Below are 19,160 nucleotides of genomic sequence, written 5' to 3' on the forward strand. Positions count from 1 at the left end.
GGTCGTTTACAAATTAAAACACTCGTGATTCTAAATTATGTTAAGTAATCCAGTAAATTTCTTTAAAAAATAATCTCGCTACAGGTAACTCAAGAACAAAGAAAGCCAAATCACATTTTGTAATCGCTTACCTGCTAGACTGAAGAGTGTAAGTGGCCTTCTTCCGATTTTTTCAACCAAAACCAGACCAGGGAAGGAACAGCATAGATTAACTACAGCGATCACTGCCGTTAACCAAACGATTGACGAACTCTGCCTTATTCCACACATTTCAATAACAGAGGCTCCATAGAATCTGACGACAGGAATGATAAATGTGATTTCGTTAAGATTTCTATTTGATACGACTACAAAAGTAATAAACGAACCAATAGCAAAAGAAGTTGTGGTTTCACCAATTATTATTTAGAGTCGTTATAATCAACCAATAACAGCACTATTAAGTATGATTAATCCAATGAACATAAATAACAAAGTGAGAAATTTGTTGGTGAACACAAGTTCTGACGATTCGTTGAATAGTGAAGACGCAGTTTAAAGATGTTCTCATACACGTATATAAATACTTTCTGGGCCCGACATGGCCAAGCGTGTTAAGGCGTGCAACTCGCAATCCGAGGGTCGCGGGTTCGCATCCCAGTCGCGCCAAACATGCTCGCTCTTTCAGCCGTAGGGCGTTATAATGTGACGGTCAATCCCTCTATTCGTTTGTAAAAGAGTAGCCCAAGAGTTGGCGGTGGGTGGTGATGACTAGCTGCCTTCCCTCTAGTCTTACACTGCTAAATTAGGGACGGCTAGCGCAGATAGCCCTCGAGTAGCTTTGTGCGAAATTCAAAAAACAAAACAATACTTTCTACTGGCGTGTATTTGAACAACAACAAAAAAAAAGTCTTCAAGGATACGATGAGACAGCTTTCTTGAATAACGTGTAACCATATACCGAATCTGACGACAGAATATTGTGATAAACATTCATGTTAAGGAAACGCTTTGACGTTTCATCACAAACGAAACCTTTAATGGCGCTAATATTTGAATTACGTGAAACAGTCTTTTGATAGCTACTGCTCTTCTGTTCCTAAGCTAGCGTAGTGTTTGGATTAATAACTCAATTAACACGCAAATCTTCAGCGAATGTAAACTCTCGTGTAATTCACCGTAATTATCGCATCTATATTACATATCTGTGAATACGGTTCCGCGTGATACTTTAGTGAATATAACAATGTGATGTACAATCAAGTGCATTATGATTATAAATAATAAATAACAAAGCTTTCATATAAGTAATGTCCTATTTCCTGTCTTTTGTTTCTAAAAAACACAGGCTTTCTATGTGTGGAGCGGAAGAATTTTACGATGATAATTACAACTCTAAATAAAAATATATCATGTTAGTCGATGCTGAGTCCTCCACTGTTACAGCAATAAGTCTTCCGATTTACAACGCTAAAATCAGGGGTTCGATTCCCCTCGGTGGACTCAGCAGATAGCCCGATGTGGCTTTGCTATCAGAAAACATACAAACATACTCAATGTTGGAAGAATGGATCCCAGTGGTTCGCCTGTCAGACTTGAGGGTCCATGGTTCGTATTCCGTTACGCAGACAAAAATCGCACCCAACAAGTTTGGGTGGTGGGTTTGAGTAATGAGGTAAATTCCCAATATTTTGTCTGACAAGACTTGCCCAAAAATTAACAGTTGGAGGTTTTGTGTGGCTGCTTTCCCTCTAATCATTCACTTCAAAATTAGGGACGGCTTACGTAGTTGTTATGTAGAGTTGCGCGAAGTTCAACAAACAAATAAGTACTACTCGATATCTTTATTGAATTAGTATAAGCATGCGCATAACTCACGTGACTGTGTTACTGCCAACGAAATGGTGGGTGAGGTGAAGGAGACAGCCAATTGTGAGAGCACGTTTAACAGCAGGGTTTCGGAAAACCTGAAGAATTATGGGTCCGGAACCTGCAAATCATTAAATTCGATTATTGCTAATAAATATTGCAACACATCACATATGAAATTTTGTTTGTTGTTCTTGTTTACAAAAGTAAATCTGCATCAATAAAAACAACACTTGTTTAACTCATTCATGTTAACTACTACATAAACCTCGACTGTTCAACTCATTCATGTTAACTACTACATAAACCTCGACTTAATGAAAGCCGCACATATTAAGATACAATAGACACATTGAATTTATAAACAGTCTTCTTTCATCAGTCAAACAAGTGGTGTCCACTTCCCTTTGAAAACACATCAAAGGCCAAAAGTTACAAGAATAACTTTATAAAGTTATAATGTGGGTCGGGCCAGTTTTTATCCACGATCCCTCAACATTCTACGATTTTTACCAATCAAATGTTAACCACAATCGTGAACAATAAACCGAATGTGTTGTGTTCCAAGTTAGGAATTTTCCAAATTGCAGTTTCATACATATATATATATATATACACATCCAAGCAGGAACAAATCCTGTTTTGGTTACTAGTTCCCTCTAAGCTAGAGTTTCATCTTGTCTCTTTTAAAATCAATGCTTATACTGCAGCATTACAAAGTCGTTAAGGCCTTTAGAACTTCCCCGTTATTTCTATTATAAAATGAAAGAGTGCTGAATTTATTGAATATCCAAAAAAGATAGCGCCTAATGATAAATTTTCTCAATAAGTACGAGCCTCGTTTTGGATACAGGAGATGATTTATATTGATGCTTGGTCATTAACGTTACTTCGAAGTGAAAAATATCTTCCAGCTATCTCATACCACTCTTGTTTGTGGGAAATAAAACTTTTCTCGTGGAGTTATAAAGATAAAGACGCACCACAAGTAAAATAACAAATAACTCTACGAAGAGATTATTAGTATTATTCTCTTCTGAAATTGATTGAAGTAACTTGACCCAATGCAGGTACAAGTATGTAGATTCGAAAACATTTAATATGCTAAATGTTTATTTAATTTTGTCGTATCGATCTTAAAATTAAAGTATGTCACAGAAACTGTGTTTACTGATTTCTTTCAGGTTAAACAATAGTTGCTTTGTGGATATAGTTCAGATATTTTGTTTAAATGATACGTAAGATTGTTTTTGGGGAGATTATATAACTTTATTTTATTATAACAGTACAAAATAAATTTCGTTAAATAAATGATGGAATACAGATAAAACTATAATTTATCATTATAGAAATGCATGTGAGAGTAATTTCAAGATTTTTTTTTCTTTTAGCGCATGCGAACAAAGATTGAATGGAACGTGCGATTTCGATTCAGGACCCCAATTCATATTGATCGAAAAATTTTAGCCAGTAATTTGACAACATATACACTGACGCTGCGGAACATACAATAATTTTCTAGAAAAATAAAATGCTATGTTTTAGTTCTGCAGAAAAAATTAAATCGCGTAATCTTTACCTCAAACAAAAAAATCTTAAAACAATAACTTTAAGAGGGAGTTAAACACAAATTATTTCTCAAAACTTCAGCAACTTATCATTCTTTAATAAATAAGAAGAAACGGTTTTCAGAGTCTTAGAGAATTCTGAAATGTTATTAAACAACCATTCTGGCCGGCAGGAGGCACTTTTTGCCAAGTAAACAGAAATAAAGTTGTAACTAAGTGAGAAGATTCACTCTACTAAGTTTAGAAAATGAGAGTTTGCTCATGGAGTCGATACTGATTATGTCGCCCTTTAATCGAGTTAGCCATGGGCTTCTCCCTTATTAAAAACTTCTGTCATGAAATTTAGGTTTTTATGAACAGTATATACCTAGAATGTAGGAAAAGAGGACGTTACGATCTGTATATTGGAATGTTTTGAAAGATGCGTTTGTGGGCTTCTAAGACTAAACTGAGCATTATATATATCCTCTTATTTTGTCGGTAAATTCAAAGAGTGTAATATTACTTGCGCCTGTGAAAACTATAGGAGAAAACAATGGCGCTCACTGGATCGTAAAACCCTGAAATCGTCTATTCTGATGTAAACTCTTAACAAACGAGAAGTTGATGTTGAAAGCAGGATAGTTGATGTTCAGCTGATGTATTTCATCTGAATTTCTTGTCAAACGTTACTAGTTCGTTACGATGTAGCGAAGTGATTCCACAGCAAGAGTGTCTGTAATATTCCTCACTGATCCACGTACAACTTCAAAATATCAAAATATTTTCTTAACTTAATTATATTGGTATTAACAGCTTATTTGTCATAACTGAAAGGAACGTAAATATTCAATAACATTAGGATTAAATAGTTTTTTAACAATTCTGGAAACAGTATTATTCGTTACTTAAATAATTGCTTTTATCTTACTTTCGACAACTTTCAAAAACAAATTGCAATTTAAGCTAAAGTATTAAATTTGAAAAGTACACATTAACAGTTTATTAGTTATATATCATTCTTTGAAATTATTAAAAATGTACCGGTACAAGAATTTATTATAAAATAGCAATTGCACGTGAAAAACTCTATACAAATATAATACAGCTTTAAAAAAAAAAGTTAAAATTTGTAATAATCGAACGATTATAAGTGCTGCCATCTATCAAAAGTACGACACAATTTATTAATTCAGAATTTTTTTATTTAATATTCTTGATAACGAAAGGCTTGAAACTTGCCTGTGTTTTCCATTTCTCGTTCTGTTTCTACGTAGTTCGCTTTAATTGAATCAAATTCTTCCTTTGCGTGAGATGTTTGTCCATGTACACTTTTTAGAACCTCCAATGCTTCCTGGTATTTACCTTGAGCCATCAGCCACCGCGGGGACTCAGGCATCATGAGAAAGCCAAAAAACTGGATAAAGGAAGGTAATGCTGCTAATCCGAGCATAAATCTGGAAAAAAATGTCTTTCTTTAATTTACGATTTACGTGGTCTTATGATTTCCCCAATCCCCAATTCATTAAAATAAAAAAATACCAATAACACCAATAGTTTTTTAATGATATAAATAGCCCCTAAAGTGATAATTCTGAGTATAAGAAAACGTCTATAACCCTAGATTTATTGCATATTAAACATGAGTTTCTACCTTCCAGTCAGCCTGAGTGTTTAAATTTGAAACGTTCCGATTACCAAGTCATTTCACAAACCTCTCAACTGACACGTGCCTCACTTTCCGACAGACAATTATTCTGTGTAATACATTATATCTGTTATTATTACACATTTATAATTTGTTTATTTTACGGCTGTGTTCGGTTATTTAACGAATCTTGAATAATCGAATAAACAAATGGAAAAGTCTCAAATGTATTGTCTCTTTCTTCTCGGATTTGATTGACGAAACTTAGACTTTTTCCGTCTAACTAATTCGACACAAGTCGATGTCAACATCGAGCTCGTGTTGCTTCCCGCCCCAGCTGGTAGTCGTTCACATTGTAATAAACACAAGCTTCTGTTCAGCATCTTTAAAAGAAGCGAACGAAAGAAATACTTGATCATCTGAGTTTCTACAAATCACCGCAGAAAAAGTAGTTAAAGAATGTTAACAAGCTACATTGTGGAAAGAAAGGAAAGATCATATTTAGGGTGATTACGTTTCAAAAGTTTGTTTGTTTGTTTGTTTTTAATTTCGCGCAAAGCTACTCGAAAGCTATCTGTGCTAGCCGTCCCTAATTTAGCAGTGTAAGACTAGAGGGAAAGCAGCTAGTCATCACCACCCACCGCCAACTCCTGGGCTACTCTTTTACCAACGAATAGTGGGATTGACCGCCACTTTATAATGCCCCCACGGCTGGGAGGGCGAGCATGTTTGGCGCGACGGGGATGCGAACCCGCGACCCTCAGATTAGGAGTCGTACGCCTTAACACGCTTGGCCATACCGGGCCAAAGCTGCTCGAAGGCTATCTACACTAGCCGTCCCTAATTTAGCAGTGTAAGACAAGAGGAAACGCAGCTAGTCATCACCACCCACCATTCAACTCTTTTACCAACGAATAGTGGGATTGACCGACACATTATAACGTCCCCACGGCTGAAAGGGCGCGCATGTTTGGTGCGACCGGGATTCGAACCCGCAACCCTCGGATTACGAGTCGAACGCCTTAACCCACCTAGCCATGCCGGGCCCGTTTCAAAAGTAGTCCCTGTCCTAAGAAATCATAATTTCACATTCATAATTACAGATTTTTATCATAACAATATCATACTCATGGTAATGGAAACCCGGGACCTGTGTGCATTTTTAAAATACACAGTAAATGAAGGTGTGAAATTTGTATGTACAGTTTGTATGAGTTCGTTTTTTTTTTAATTTCGCGCAAAGCTACACGGGGGCTATGCGTGTAAAACTGCATGGAAAGCAGTTAGTCATAAACCACCCGCCGACTCTAGGGCTACTCTTTTACCAACGAAGAGTGGAATTAACCGTTACATCATAACAACTTCACGGCTCAAAGGGCGAGCATGTTTGAAGTGACGCAGATTCGAATCCGCGAACCTCAGGTTACGAGTCAAGTGCCTTAACAATGTGTCCATGCTGGACCGTAGGTTGGAGGAAATGTTAGCGTTTATCATAATTAAAGTAGAGGCGTTAGATAAAGATAAGTGTAGATCACGGGTCGGCAACATACGGCCCGCGGGCCGGACCCGGTCCTCAGTCCCCAAACAAAATATCACATCCACCCGGCCCGTGGTGGTCCTAAAAAAGAATTCAAGTTTGTAACGTAATGTAGCCCTACATCCGCTCACAGACATAGCCTCTAACTCCTATGCTGATGCCTGGTGTAGGTTGTAGGAAATGACAGCAGGACATCAGGAGAAGCTCAAACTGTTAGGGCTAAAACTAAAAATATGGGAGTTAATTGTAATGAGCCTGCTAGTGGGATTGATCTTCATATTATAAATGCCACTCCAACTGAATGAGCGAGTGTGTATGATGATGGGTGTCAAATCGGTGACCTGCAAATTGCAAGTCCAGCACTCCAAACGTCAAGCCATTTCTGGAAGGTACATTCTAATTTGAATCTATTTTCTTTACTTCAGACAGACTGGACATACGATGTTTACTTGGAGCTTATTCCAGATCACTTCAAAGCATATATAATGTCTTAGGATCTAGTGATTGCCAAGGCCTTCTCAAAAATGTATACCACTCCCTATCTAAAATGCTTTCTCCATTAACTAACGTATCTTTTATATCACGACCAATACCTGAAATAGAAAAGCGGAAGGGGGGGATGTTTAAGGAGTTAATTTTCCCTGACAACTATAGTTCTAAAGCTTATTATAAATGTAAAATAGTAAATGAGAAATCAGTGAATAACAACATGATGAAAATTCAAATGACTTGAACTTACAAATTACATTATCTATTTATTCAGCCAGTCATCTATTATATTACCTGTTTTTTATTCAGCCAGTCGTGTATTATATTATCTGTTTTTTATTCAGCCAGTCGTGTATTATATTATCTGTTTTTTATTCAGCCAGTCGTCTATTAGATTATATATTTATTCATCCTGTTATCTATTAAATTATGTTTATTCAGCCAGTCATCTATTCGTTTAACTCTTAATTCAGCCAATCATCTATTATATTATCTGTTTATTCAGCCAGTTATCTATTAGCTTATCAGTTTACTCAGCCAGCCATCTGTGAGATTATCTATTTATTCAGCCAGTCATCTATTGAATTATCTGTTTATTCAGACAGTTATCTATTAGATTATCTTTTAATTCAGTCAGTCATCTATTATATTATCTGGTTATACAGGCAGTCATATATTAGATTATCTGTTTATTCAGCCAGGCATCTATTAGATTATCTGTTTATTCAGCCGGGCATGTATTAGGTTATCTGTTTATTCAGCCAGGCATGTATAAGATTATCTGTTGATTCAACCAGGCATGTATTAGATTATCTGTTTATTCAGGTTTACATTTACATACTGACAGAGTGTGGTGTGTCGATACTACTTTGTGTGCTCTAGATATTTCAAGTCCTTCTCTTTCAGTTTTTTTCTCCGGATTGTCATCTTACCTTTACCCCGCAGACTGACTTGTAAGCCATTCCCTTGCCACCAGGTGGTTTGGAAGTAAACATGTGCTATACATGTCACCAGGTGGTTTGGAAGTAAACACGTACTATACATGCCACCAGGTAGTTTAGAAGTAAACACATGCTATACATGCCACCTGGTAGTTTGAAAGTAAACACCACGTGCTATACATGCCACCTGGTGGTTTGGAAGTAAACACGTGATATACATGCCACCTGGTGGTTTGGAAGTAAGCACGTGCTGTACATGCCACCAGGTGGTTTGGGGGTAAACACGTACTATACATGCCACCAGGTGGATTCGAAGTAAACACGTGCTATACATGCCACCTGGTGGTTTGGAAGTAAACACGTACTATACATGCCACCTGGTGGTTTGGAAGTAAACACGTACTATACATGCCACCTTGATTCTCTTTCTTTGAAACTTATTCACGGAGATTTTAATAACATTTTCACCAAATGTTACGTTTGCATAAAGTGTAACTTAAGCCTGAGTTATAAAGACATAGTAAAATTTATAAGTGCTCTTAACTGCAAAGTTATACGACAAAGTCGAAATACGATGTCTGTGATACGCGAAGGAACAAGGAATTGATTGTTATAACTTCCCTCAACTAATTTTATGTTCAACAAATCTTAATCCCGGATTAAAATGGAACATATGTGTTGTCTGTTGATGAACTCTGAACGTCGCAAAAGAAAGGTTATTGGTAATTGATGCTATTATCTGTTCCAACTCTTGTAATTAAATCGGAAGTAATTCCGGGTTATATAAAAGGTGTCAGAATAAAAAATATAGACAATAAGATGGCACGTGGACGTCAGGAACAATTCTTTGCACTGGTCGATAACGTCAATATGACTAATGACTCAATTTCCGCTTGTCAAAATCACGTGATTTGTCCAATCTTTTACTGAAAACCGTACTTTCATTTCTATTGTTTATTAACTTCCAGGAATAGGAGAGACTCAATATATTTTCTTTGCTGTTGTTAAGATAAGAGGGTACACATGTGGACAATAAATAATGCTAACCTCCATCCATTTGTTTCGTCATTAGAAAATGCTCCATCGATGATGCCAGCTACAAACTGCCCACCAGTTAAAAAGCAGTAGTTCAGTGTTACAAGTCTTCCTCGAAATTCTGGTGGTGAGACTTCAGAGATATACACGGGCACCGTCGTTGAGGTTAGGCCTAAAATGCACAGAGTTAATTACCAAACTGTTAACTGAAAAATACACTATAAAGAGGCATTTAAAAATAATCGCAGCTAATTGCTACAAACGGAAAGAGATGAGAAGTAACGTGAATAACAGCAGATTTGATTAACGTTTCAACTGAACAATTTTCACACGACCTAGCTTTCCTTTCCCTAATTTTAAATGTAGATGTTTCAGTTGTTTGTTTTTTTATAAAACTTTGAAATCTCGTAGTTTGTTACATATTGGTAGCTTTGAATTCTAGTTCCACGTAAGCTTAATATCACTCTATACTCGCCACTGAATACATCTAGAGGGAAGTACAATTTGTTTCCGAGTTTATTTTAAAAATAATTGTTGGAAAAAAATATGACAAAGAAGAGAACATTTATTGGACTGCGGCTAATAGTCTTAGTTATAAGAGTTTAGTGTATGTGAAAAGATTTTATGTTCATCCACGAAGGTTTAAACGAGGTGAAGCTAGATCAGGGGTCAACTAGGGGTTTTGTCCAGTTAAGCAGTACTTCCTTGAAGCAAACAAACCTGGATCACATGAACATATGTGCAAGTGATATGAGCTTATTTATAGAGACAAAACTAATACTTGTGTGCATATAGTATTTATTTAATATCATTCCTACGGTTTTATGGCCATAACATCCCAAGTATAAAGTCGAGCAGACTGTTAAAGTGTTAACACTTTGCTAAGTCCCCAAGAGCTCAGAGAATAGGTACCGTTATAAGTAACAATCATTGCTTGGTACTGTGACCAAGACATCACTGTCTACTTCTGTTAATGGTGTTTTCTTCGCTCCGTACACTATTTAGTAGTGTGAAAAAGGGGGTCATTTAAAGTATTTTATTTTGGTTTCATATATTTATTTTTTAATTGGCCTATCCAAAGGATTTGTTTTTAGCGCGAAGCTACACAATGAGCTGTTTGCGCGCCGTCCTCTTTAAAAATCGAGCTCTGTCCGGATTTTAGCGTTGTTTGTTTTGGTTTTTAAATTTCACGCAAAGTTCCACGAGGGCTATCTGTGCTAGCTGTCCCTAATTTAGCAGTGTAAGACTAGACGGGAGGCAGCTAGTCATCACCACCCACCGCCAACTCTTGGGCTACTCTTTTACCGTCGAATAGTGGGATTGACCGTACCATTATGACGCCCCCATAGCTGAAAGGGCGATTATGTTTCATGTGACGGGATTCGAACCCGTGACCCTCGGATTACGAGTCGAGTGCTTTAATAGATCTTAGTTGTTTTCAGTTTAAGAACAGAGCTACACAGCGCGATCTCTGTACTCTGGCCACCGCAGATATCGAAACTCACCACTGTACCACTGGGGGCTGAACACATCTAAACAAAAGTCGTCGTAAAAATAGCAACTTTGTACATGTTTTTAATTAAAAGCTGTTAAAAAACTCTAAACTGTGTTACTACTGTTGACTGGATCGCCAGTGGTGAACACAGCACAGATGCCCATCGTGTAGCTTTGCGTTAGGCAACAAACAAACAAATAGTACAAGAACCGACACGAAACAAGGTTATATTGTTTGATTTTTATCTCAACTAGACTTGACAAGTGTAGCATATATTTTGATACATTTCATAAATATTCCTCGATAACTTTAATGACGAACTGCTCTCCACTGCCTCAAAGTCAAAGCTGATGAGTTAGGAGCCTAGGGGGAAAAAGAGAAATTGACAAGAGGATTTGGTTTGTGTGGAAGTTTACGCAAATCCACACGAACGCTACCTGCCCTTGCCATCCATAATTTAGTCATGAAATACTAGGGAGAAGGTAGCTATAATCATATTATAACGCCCCCACGGCTGAAAGGGCGAGCATATTTGGTGTGACGGAGATTCAAACCCGCAACCTTCGGATTCCGAGTCTAGGGCTCTAACTACCTGGCCATGCCAAGTCCCTGAGAAGAGAAAATAGCACATGTATATATATATATGTGTGTGTGTGCGTGTGTGTGTGTGTGTGGCTTTTCCTAAAACACTGGGTTCAAATCTCACTTAGGATGGATTCTTATTTATAATATACCTTAAAATAATATACCATGTCAAAATGTGTTGCATGTGTTATCAATTATGAACAGTTAGTATTACAGACAGGTGGAAAATTAGTTGTTAATGTTTATATTTCTGTTTGTATTCCTTATATTTTCCACTATCAAAGTCCGAATAATTAAATACACTAGCATAATATATTAAGATTTTATGATAATTTATTTCTGTTTTACTACTCGTTTTCATATCTTTTTATACAATTTGAATGTTTATATATAAAACAACTATATAAGTTTGACCTTTCTATTATAACTCAGTCGCTTTCGTGCATTTAATTTATTTTGATCGATTTATATACATTTATAATTGTACAAAATCTTATGTATGTGTGTGTAAATAAACGATTATTATCTCTGTTAGAAATATTTTTCGAGTTCAAGTGTTCTATACAATAAAGCATTTGAAATCTAGGCTTTCTATTGGTTATAAAGTTAATGGAAATCGGCCTAAAAACCTATTAGCAAATTATAAATTACAGGATGTCAGAGGTGGGCGTGGAAAGTGGTTTCTCAATTTTAATTGATTGCTGTACAGATCCACAAGATTGAAGGATATAAAATATTGTATCAGAAAGTTGATGACAAAATTACAAGGAATATTTGAGTTACATTTTTTTTAGTTTTCTAGGGGTGTTAAAAAAACATCCAGAATGGACACGGCTCATAAACAAATATCCAAATTCTTATACTGTAAAAATTTGAGGCTGTTTTTAAATACTTTCTTATATACTTAAGAACTTAAAACTTATGTAATACTAAAAGTTCATGTATGATTAACAGATGGAACATGACACTTCGTGGTCAACTACAGAGAAAAGATGATATGTAAGAACAGTTTCAGTGCTTCCAGAAAAAAAACAAAACTCATTTCACCTTTGAAAGTACAGTGTTTTTCTGCACGTCAGACATGTTGAAAAGTACAGTGTTTTTCTGCACGTCAGACATGTTGAAATGTACAATGTTTTCTGGAGGTCAGACATGTTGAAAAGTACAGTGTTTTTCTGCACGTCAGACATGTTGAAAAGTACAATGTTTTCTGGAGGTCAGACATGTTGAAAAGTACAATGTTTTCTGGAGGTCAGACATGTTGAAAAGTACAGTGTTTTCTGGAGGTCAGACATGTTGAAAATTACAATGTTTTCTGGAGGTCAGACATGTTGAAAATTACAATGTTTTCTGCAGGTCAGACATGCTGAAAAGTACAATGTTTTCTGGAGGTCAGACATGTTGAAAAGTACAGTTTTTCTGCATGTCAGACATGTTAAAATGTACTGTGTTTTTCTGTAGGTCCATTAGTGACTATTCACTGTCATTTTTAAAATTCAGTTCCATTTAAAACCGAATGTGGTTCTATTTCACTTAATTTCATCATTTTAAAACTGGAAAACGCGAAGCAATTTTGAAAAGTAAACCAAAGAAAACTTCTTTGTTTTTTAACTCTGCGCTTGTCTTCACGCCAACATTCCATGCAACCAAATCTCCCTCTTGTTAGTTATGCGTGGGCTGTTTACTGTTTCGCTATTACTATCCCTAAAGAATAGGGTTAGCATCAGAAATGTGAGTGTTACTATCCCTGAAGAATAGGGTTAGCATCAGAAATGTGAGTGTTACTATCCCTGAAGAATAGGGTTAGCATCAGAAATGTGAGTGTTACTATCACTAAAGAATAGGGTTAGCATCAGAAATGTGTGTTACTATCCCTAAAGAATAGGGTTAGCATCAGAAATGTGAGATGTTTTGATTATATTTCCTATTTGGAAAAAAAAACACCTAGTCCCTTCTCAAACAAAATTTACACGAATATATGCAGTTTCAAAGAATGGTCTATTGTTTTGTTTTTATGAATTTTGAGCAAATCTACACTAGGACAATCTGCGCTAGCAGTCCCTAATTTAGCAGTGTAAGACTAGAGGGAAGACGGCTAGTCATCACCACCCACCGCCAACTCTTGGGCTACTCTTTTACCAACGAATAGTGGGATTAACCGTCACATAATAACGCCCCCACAGCTGAAAGGGCGAGCATGTTGGGTGCAACGGAGATTCGAACCCACGACCCTCGGATTATGAGTCGAACGCCTTAACCCACCTGGCCATGCCAGGCCTCATGGTATATTGAAACAAGGTATTACTACTTGCAATGAAAACAAATATTAAACACACATAGAGATTAAAACGCGATAAATAATTATGCAGGCTGATAAATAAAGAAATGAATAAATATTTATTTTTTCTCTATATTTCCTCCAAAATCATTAACACGTTTAATAAAAAAAATAATAGTAAAAATATAATCTTCGCGTACACACTTTAGGTGACGTCAGATTTTCAATACCCTCGAGTCTCAGCGCGGGAAACATCACCTGCTTACTTCTATTTGTTTTATATTCTTCCCCGATTGTTCAAATACAAGTATGGGAAACTTTCCACATTTTGTAGTCATCCGCTGGTGAAAGTTCCAGTACACACACCTTGAGGTTTAATTACTTTTTTAAACAATCCTACTCCGTTTGACAGCTGCTGTTCCAAAGAAACGATCGGATATTTGAAGGAGGGCATTGTTTGTGTTTTTCTTATAGCAAAGCTACATCGGGCTATCTACTGTGTTTAACGAAGGGAATCGAATCTCTGATTTTTAGGGTTGTAAATCTGTAGACTTACCGTTGTATTGGCGGAGGACAAAGAGAGACAGTGTAAAAGTAATCTCAGAGAGAAATATCTATATAATCAGTGACTTTTTTTCTATTAAAAACTGTTAAATTTGTTTATGGTTGCATGATTATTGTCTTGTTTTCATATTTATTAACCTCCGTGAATACAAAATACTGACACACACACATATATATATCGTAAAGACGACTGGTGAGTTAAATAGTGTGTACATTTCCAGATAAATATTTTACCCAAAAATATGCTTGTTACTCAAAAATAATTAAATTACTGACTGTTAACAAACATTATGCATAATGTTATATTGATTATACACATATTGGCCCGGCACGGCCATGTGGGTTAAGGATTCAACTCGCAAACTGAGGGTCGTGGGTTCGAATCCCCGTCACACCAAACATGCTCGCCCTTTCAGCCGTAGGAGCGTTACAAAGTGATGGCCAATCTCACTATTCGTTGGTAAAAGAGTAGCCCAAGAGTTGGCGGTGGGTAGTGATGACTAGCTGCCTTCTCTCTAATTTTACACTGCTAAATTAGGGAGGGCTAACGCAATAAGCCATCGAGTAGCTTTGCGCAAAATTCATAATAAACAAAACCCTTAAAAACATTATTTTCATCCAGTTGTATAAAATAAATAACTAATATATTTGTTGAAGTTAACATTCATAATTATTTACGCAAAAATGTCTTTTAAACTTTGATTTTTTTTAGAGTGCGTATATGAGAATCCTTGTTTCTATTGCACACTATAAAGTCTAAGCCATGAACTTTATTGGTAAATCCTCATCATAAACGCTAATCTGCTTGGTGAATCTCAGTCGCGAATATTTTTACTCTTTTTTTGGCTTATTTGGCTGTCTGTATTATGCTCAACATGGCAATCGAAACCAGGTTTCTAACGTTATAAGCCTACAGACTTGTTGCCGTGCCATTGGAAGGCTAGGATTGCGTGTCCCATAAAGTGAGGGTACTTGGTAAACCTTGGTTTCATTATCTTTGTTCGTTTGTTTTTTTTTAATTTTTGCTCAAAGTTACACGATGGGTATCTGCGCTAGCCGTCCTTAATTTAGCAGTGTAAAATTAGAGTCATTTGGTTTAGGTTTTAGTTACATGTGATAAGGTATTGTGTCTATATATGATATGGTTGTATGTTTTTCTTTCAAGGGACTTGTATTTAATCACAAATAGTTACAGATTGTTGAAGGTTTTGATGTTTAATAATAATAATAAGTCACCATGAACATAGCATTTTCTAAGATATTACACAAATTTTCTAGTTTATTTTGTTTATTTCCATGGGCATACCACTGTGCCACTGAGAGCCTAGCGTAAATTTCACATCAAACGTGGATATCTCTTACTAGACAACCCAAACAAGTGTTAATATATATAGAATTCACAACAGATATTCCTGTTCGTTAATATCAGAAAAGAAGTTACCTTTAAAATTGTCATCGTGTCGACAGCAGCCACCTACTGGCAACTCTTGGACTACTCTTTTACCAACGAATAGTGGGATTGACCGTCACATTATAAGACTCCCACGGCTGAAAGGGCGAGCATGTTTGGTACGACCGGGATGCGAACTCGCGACCCTCAGATTACGAGTCGCACGCCTCAACCCACCTGGCCATAGTAAATCATTGAATTGTGGAATTGCGGTGCGTCACGCTATCCAATAGGCCACGCTCAGCCAAGGAAATTCATATTTAATAATTAATAATGTTATCATTCTTTATATTCAAAAACACTTTTCATAATTTTTATCGAGTAAATTACAATTTCAAATTATTTACATTTCAGTAGCTTTCCCGTGAAAAAAAAATTGTATCAACTAATTGAAGGTGAATATTACAGTACAAACTGAGCAAAAGCTTTACGTAATATTACAATACAAACTGAGCAAAAGCTTTACGTAATATTACAGTACAAACTGAGCAAAAGCTTTACGTAATATTACAGTACAATCTGAGCAAAAGCTTTACGTAATATTACAGTACAAACTGAGCAAAAGCTTTACGTAATATTACAGTACAATCTGAGCAAAAGCTTTACGTAATATTACAGTACAAACTGAGCAAAAGCTTTACGTGATATTACAATACAAACTGAGCAAAAGCTTTACGTAATATTACAATACAAACTGAGCAAAAGCTTTACGTAATATTACAATACAAACTGAGCAAAAGCTTTACGTAATATTACAGTACAAACTGAGCAAAAGCTTTACGTAATATTACAGTACAAACTGAGCAAAAGCTTTACGTAATATTACAATACAATCTGAGCAAAAGTTTTACGTAATATTACAGTACAATCTGAGCAAAGGTTTTACGCAAATATGTGTATATATAATGGTATTGGTGTTTTCTTATAACAATGCCACATCGGGCTATCTGGTGAGTCCATCGAGGGGAATCGAACCCCTGATTTTAGCGTTGTAAATCTATAGACTTACCGCTGTACCTATACATAATGTAAGAGCAAAATGAAAATTATTAAAGCTTAGAAACAAAGCTTCACTTACAAGCAAGAAAATTCATAATTCCTTGGGGTGCCTTAGTGCATTTGATATAATCTTTCAGAGTTTAAAAATAATTATTTTGAAACGTATGATGTAATACTAATGTATTGCAGTACAGTTACTGCAGTAGTAGGTTACCTTTCTCTTCCTCATATAAATATATCGGTAATCTTATGTAAGATATTGGATCAGAAAGACATATCAATATATATGAATATATATGATCCCAAGGTTTCATCAACTTGCTTAACTATCAACCACTTTTACCAATAAAGTGACAGTATTTGTGGTTTGTTTGTTTTTTTAGAATTTCGCGCAAAGCTACACGAGAGCTATCTGCGCTAGCCGTCCCTAATTTCGCAGTAAAAGACAAGAGGGAAGGCAGCTAGTCATCACCACCCACCGTCTACTGTTGGTACTACTACTTTTACCAACGAATAGTGGGACTAAACGAAACATTATAACACCCCTACGACTGAAAGATCGACCATATTTGGTGTGACGGGGGATTTGAATCCGAGACCTGCAGATCAAGAGTAGCGCGCTCTGATCACCCGGCGATTAAACTGTGTATAAAAGCTGTTTATCTTACATAAAGGCACTTATAGCCCAAGGAGACTACAGTAACGACAGAACTGCTGATGAACAGTAAATGTTAACCAATCAAACAACAGTATTGACTAAACTGGATGAAGACTGTTTGCCCAATACATTACTAATCAACGAAACGATATTACTTATTAGCCAGGATAAGGAATATTTATTATGTTGTTAGCTAACGAAACGACAGTACTGATTAATTGTTTGCTTTGATAAATGTTGTAAGTTAATGAAGCAATCAATTAGCTGTGGGCGGAGGGCTGTTCTTGGACATCGTGTTCTACATAAGTTGTTAAGCAACGAATCAATAATCAGAGATTTTACTGCTAACGTATCAGTTCCGAGATGATCGTGAGTTGTCTGGAAGAAGTTCGTTCGAGATCAAGAGATATTACATTAATTAACGAAAAGTAGGCTTAACGTTTTCCATCTGCATAATTATAATCTACAGGATATTACGATTCAAATTACACTTTTTTTTTTTTTACAGCTGAAGTATTTTTCTAACCTAAAAGTAAATATATATATATAATTGCTTTAGCATTTTCTTAAATATTTGTACATGACGTAAAATTTTACTCAGTAAATTATGTAACAAATGAGAGAAAATGTAGAATCAAATTTAGTTGTAATACTCCAACACCCAAGAATAAAAATATCCTGTTTTAATATTTTATATAAACGAGCTTTTAAAGAACAAAAAAGACAGTGAATTCAGGGTGTTACAGTCGCAACACAATAAGTAGTAAACCTGTAGTGTAATAACGTTATTACACCCCAGATGTAATTCATAAGTGAAGTGCTCGTAATGTGTTCCATTCTTCACGAGTAAGCAAATCTCACAAAGTCACCACACTCATACAATGTAGTGGTCATTATACTAAGCATGGCCTGACCTTGGCTGATATTATTGATAAGGTATAGAACACCCGAGCTTGTTTATATCAGTGATATAAAGTGAATCTAAAAATAGGTGAGGCCATACGATTCTTTCCAACCAAAATGCATGGGTCTCTTTACAAGAAATATAACAAGTGCATTACACTGCTACTTCTGTGATCAAGTTACTCTGAGGATCAAACGATATTACGTAAACACAAAATACGACTTTTGTGTTTCCATTGCTCTTTCTCTGACCAAACTTCTGCTGGTAGAAATAAGACTGTGGCAAAAATAATACAGAAGAGATCATTGTTAATCTAACTGGTTTGGTCTCCCAATTTGGTTTTTGTTTTGAATTTCGTGCATAGCTAGACGAGGGCTATCTGCGCTAGCCGTCCTTAATTTAGCAGTGTAAGACTAGAGGGAAAGCAGCTAGTCATCACAACTCACCACCAACTCTTGGGCTACGAATAGTGGGATGACTGTCACATTATAACACTCTCACGGCTGAAAGGGTGAGGGTGTGAGGGATTCGAACCCGTGACCCTCAAATACCAGCAAAGTGCCTTAACCACCTGGCTATATCGGGCCTCTAGTGTCTCAAAATTAATATATGAATATTATAAAGTTATCATTTAAATTAAAGTCTTCACAAAGATCTTAAAAATAGCTTCTATTCTACAAAAGTCGAACATTTATTTTATCAGTATAACAAGTATGTAGGATACGTATGGAGTATCCAGCGATATCATTGTAAAGGTAAAAAAAATTCATTAATGATTAAATGTGTCCCTTAAGCCTCGTTTTTGATCTCAAGATCTAATCAGTTTTTTATCTTATCCTGCAAATACGCAAAAAGTATACGTTTTATTTTTTTTAGACAAATCCTGTATTGTATTAAGGTAAAATGAATGTTTTTTATTGAACTTCGGTTATTCTGGTCTTGTTAGGGCATTTTGTTTTGGCTGTTGATAGAGTCAGATATAATTAGATACTTTCCTTCTGATAACGGAAATAGTAATATTGTTCTGTTCTTCGTTATTGGTTCTGTGATGAATTGTTGGCTTCAAACGTATACGTTGGCAGCTATGACGTAGTTTGGAGCCCTATGTACACTCTATTTTCTAACAGTAGCGGATTTACGTGGAAAAATAATGAGACACAATAATGTATTCATAGCCTTTTC

The 19,160-nt window shown here is 36.0% G+C and overlaps 1 protein-coding gene across 1 annotated transcript in view; it reads right to left on the reverse strand.

Moving 5' to 3' along the window:
* LOC143256529 (proton myo-inositol cotransporter-like) overlaps positions 1-19,160 on the reverse strand; it is a 139,230-nt gene that overhangs the window by 19,757 nt on the left and 100,313 nt on the right. The window contains exons 2-5 of the mRNA XM_076513874.1: positions 9,058-9,217; positions 4,638-4,852; positions 1,858-1,969; positions 132-295 (exon numbers count right to left, since the gene is read on the reverse strand). Of these exons, the coding sequence (XP_076369989.1) occupies positions 132-295; positions 1,858-1,969; positions 4,638-4,852; positions 9,058-9,217 (651 nt within the window). The remainder of the gene's footprint in view (positions 1-131; positions 296-1,857; positions 1,970-4,637; positions 4,853-9,057; positions 9,218-19,160) is intronic.

This window comes from Tachypleus tridentatus, chromosome 7 (genome assembly GCF_004210375.1).
Source record: "Tachypleus tridentatus isolate NWPU-2018 chromosome 7, ASM421037v1, whole genome shotgun sequence".
In the NCBI taxonomy this organism is placed as follows: Eukaryota; Metazoa; Arthropoda; class Merostomata; order Xiphosura; family Limulidae; genus Tachypleus; species Tachypleus tridentatus.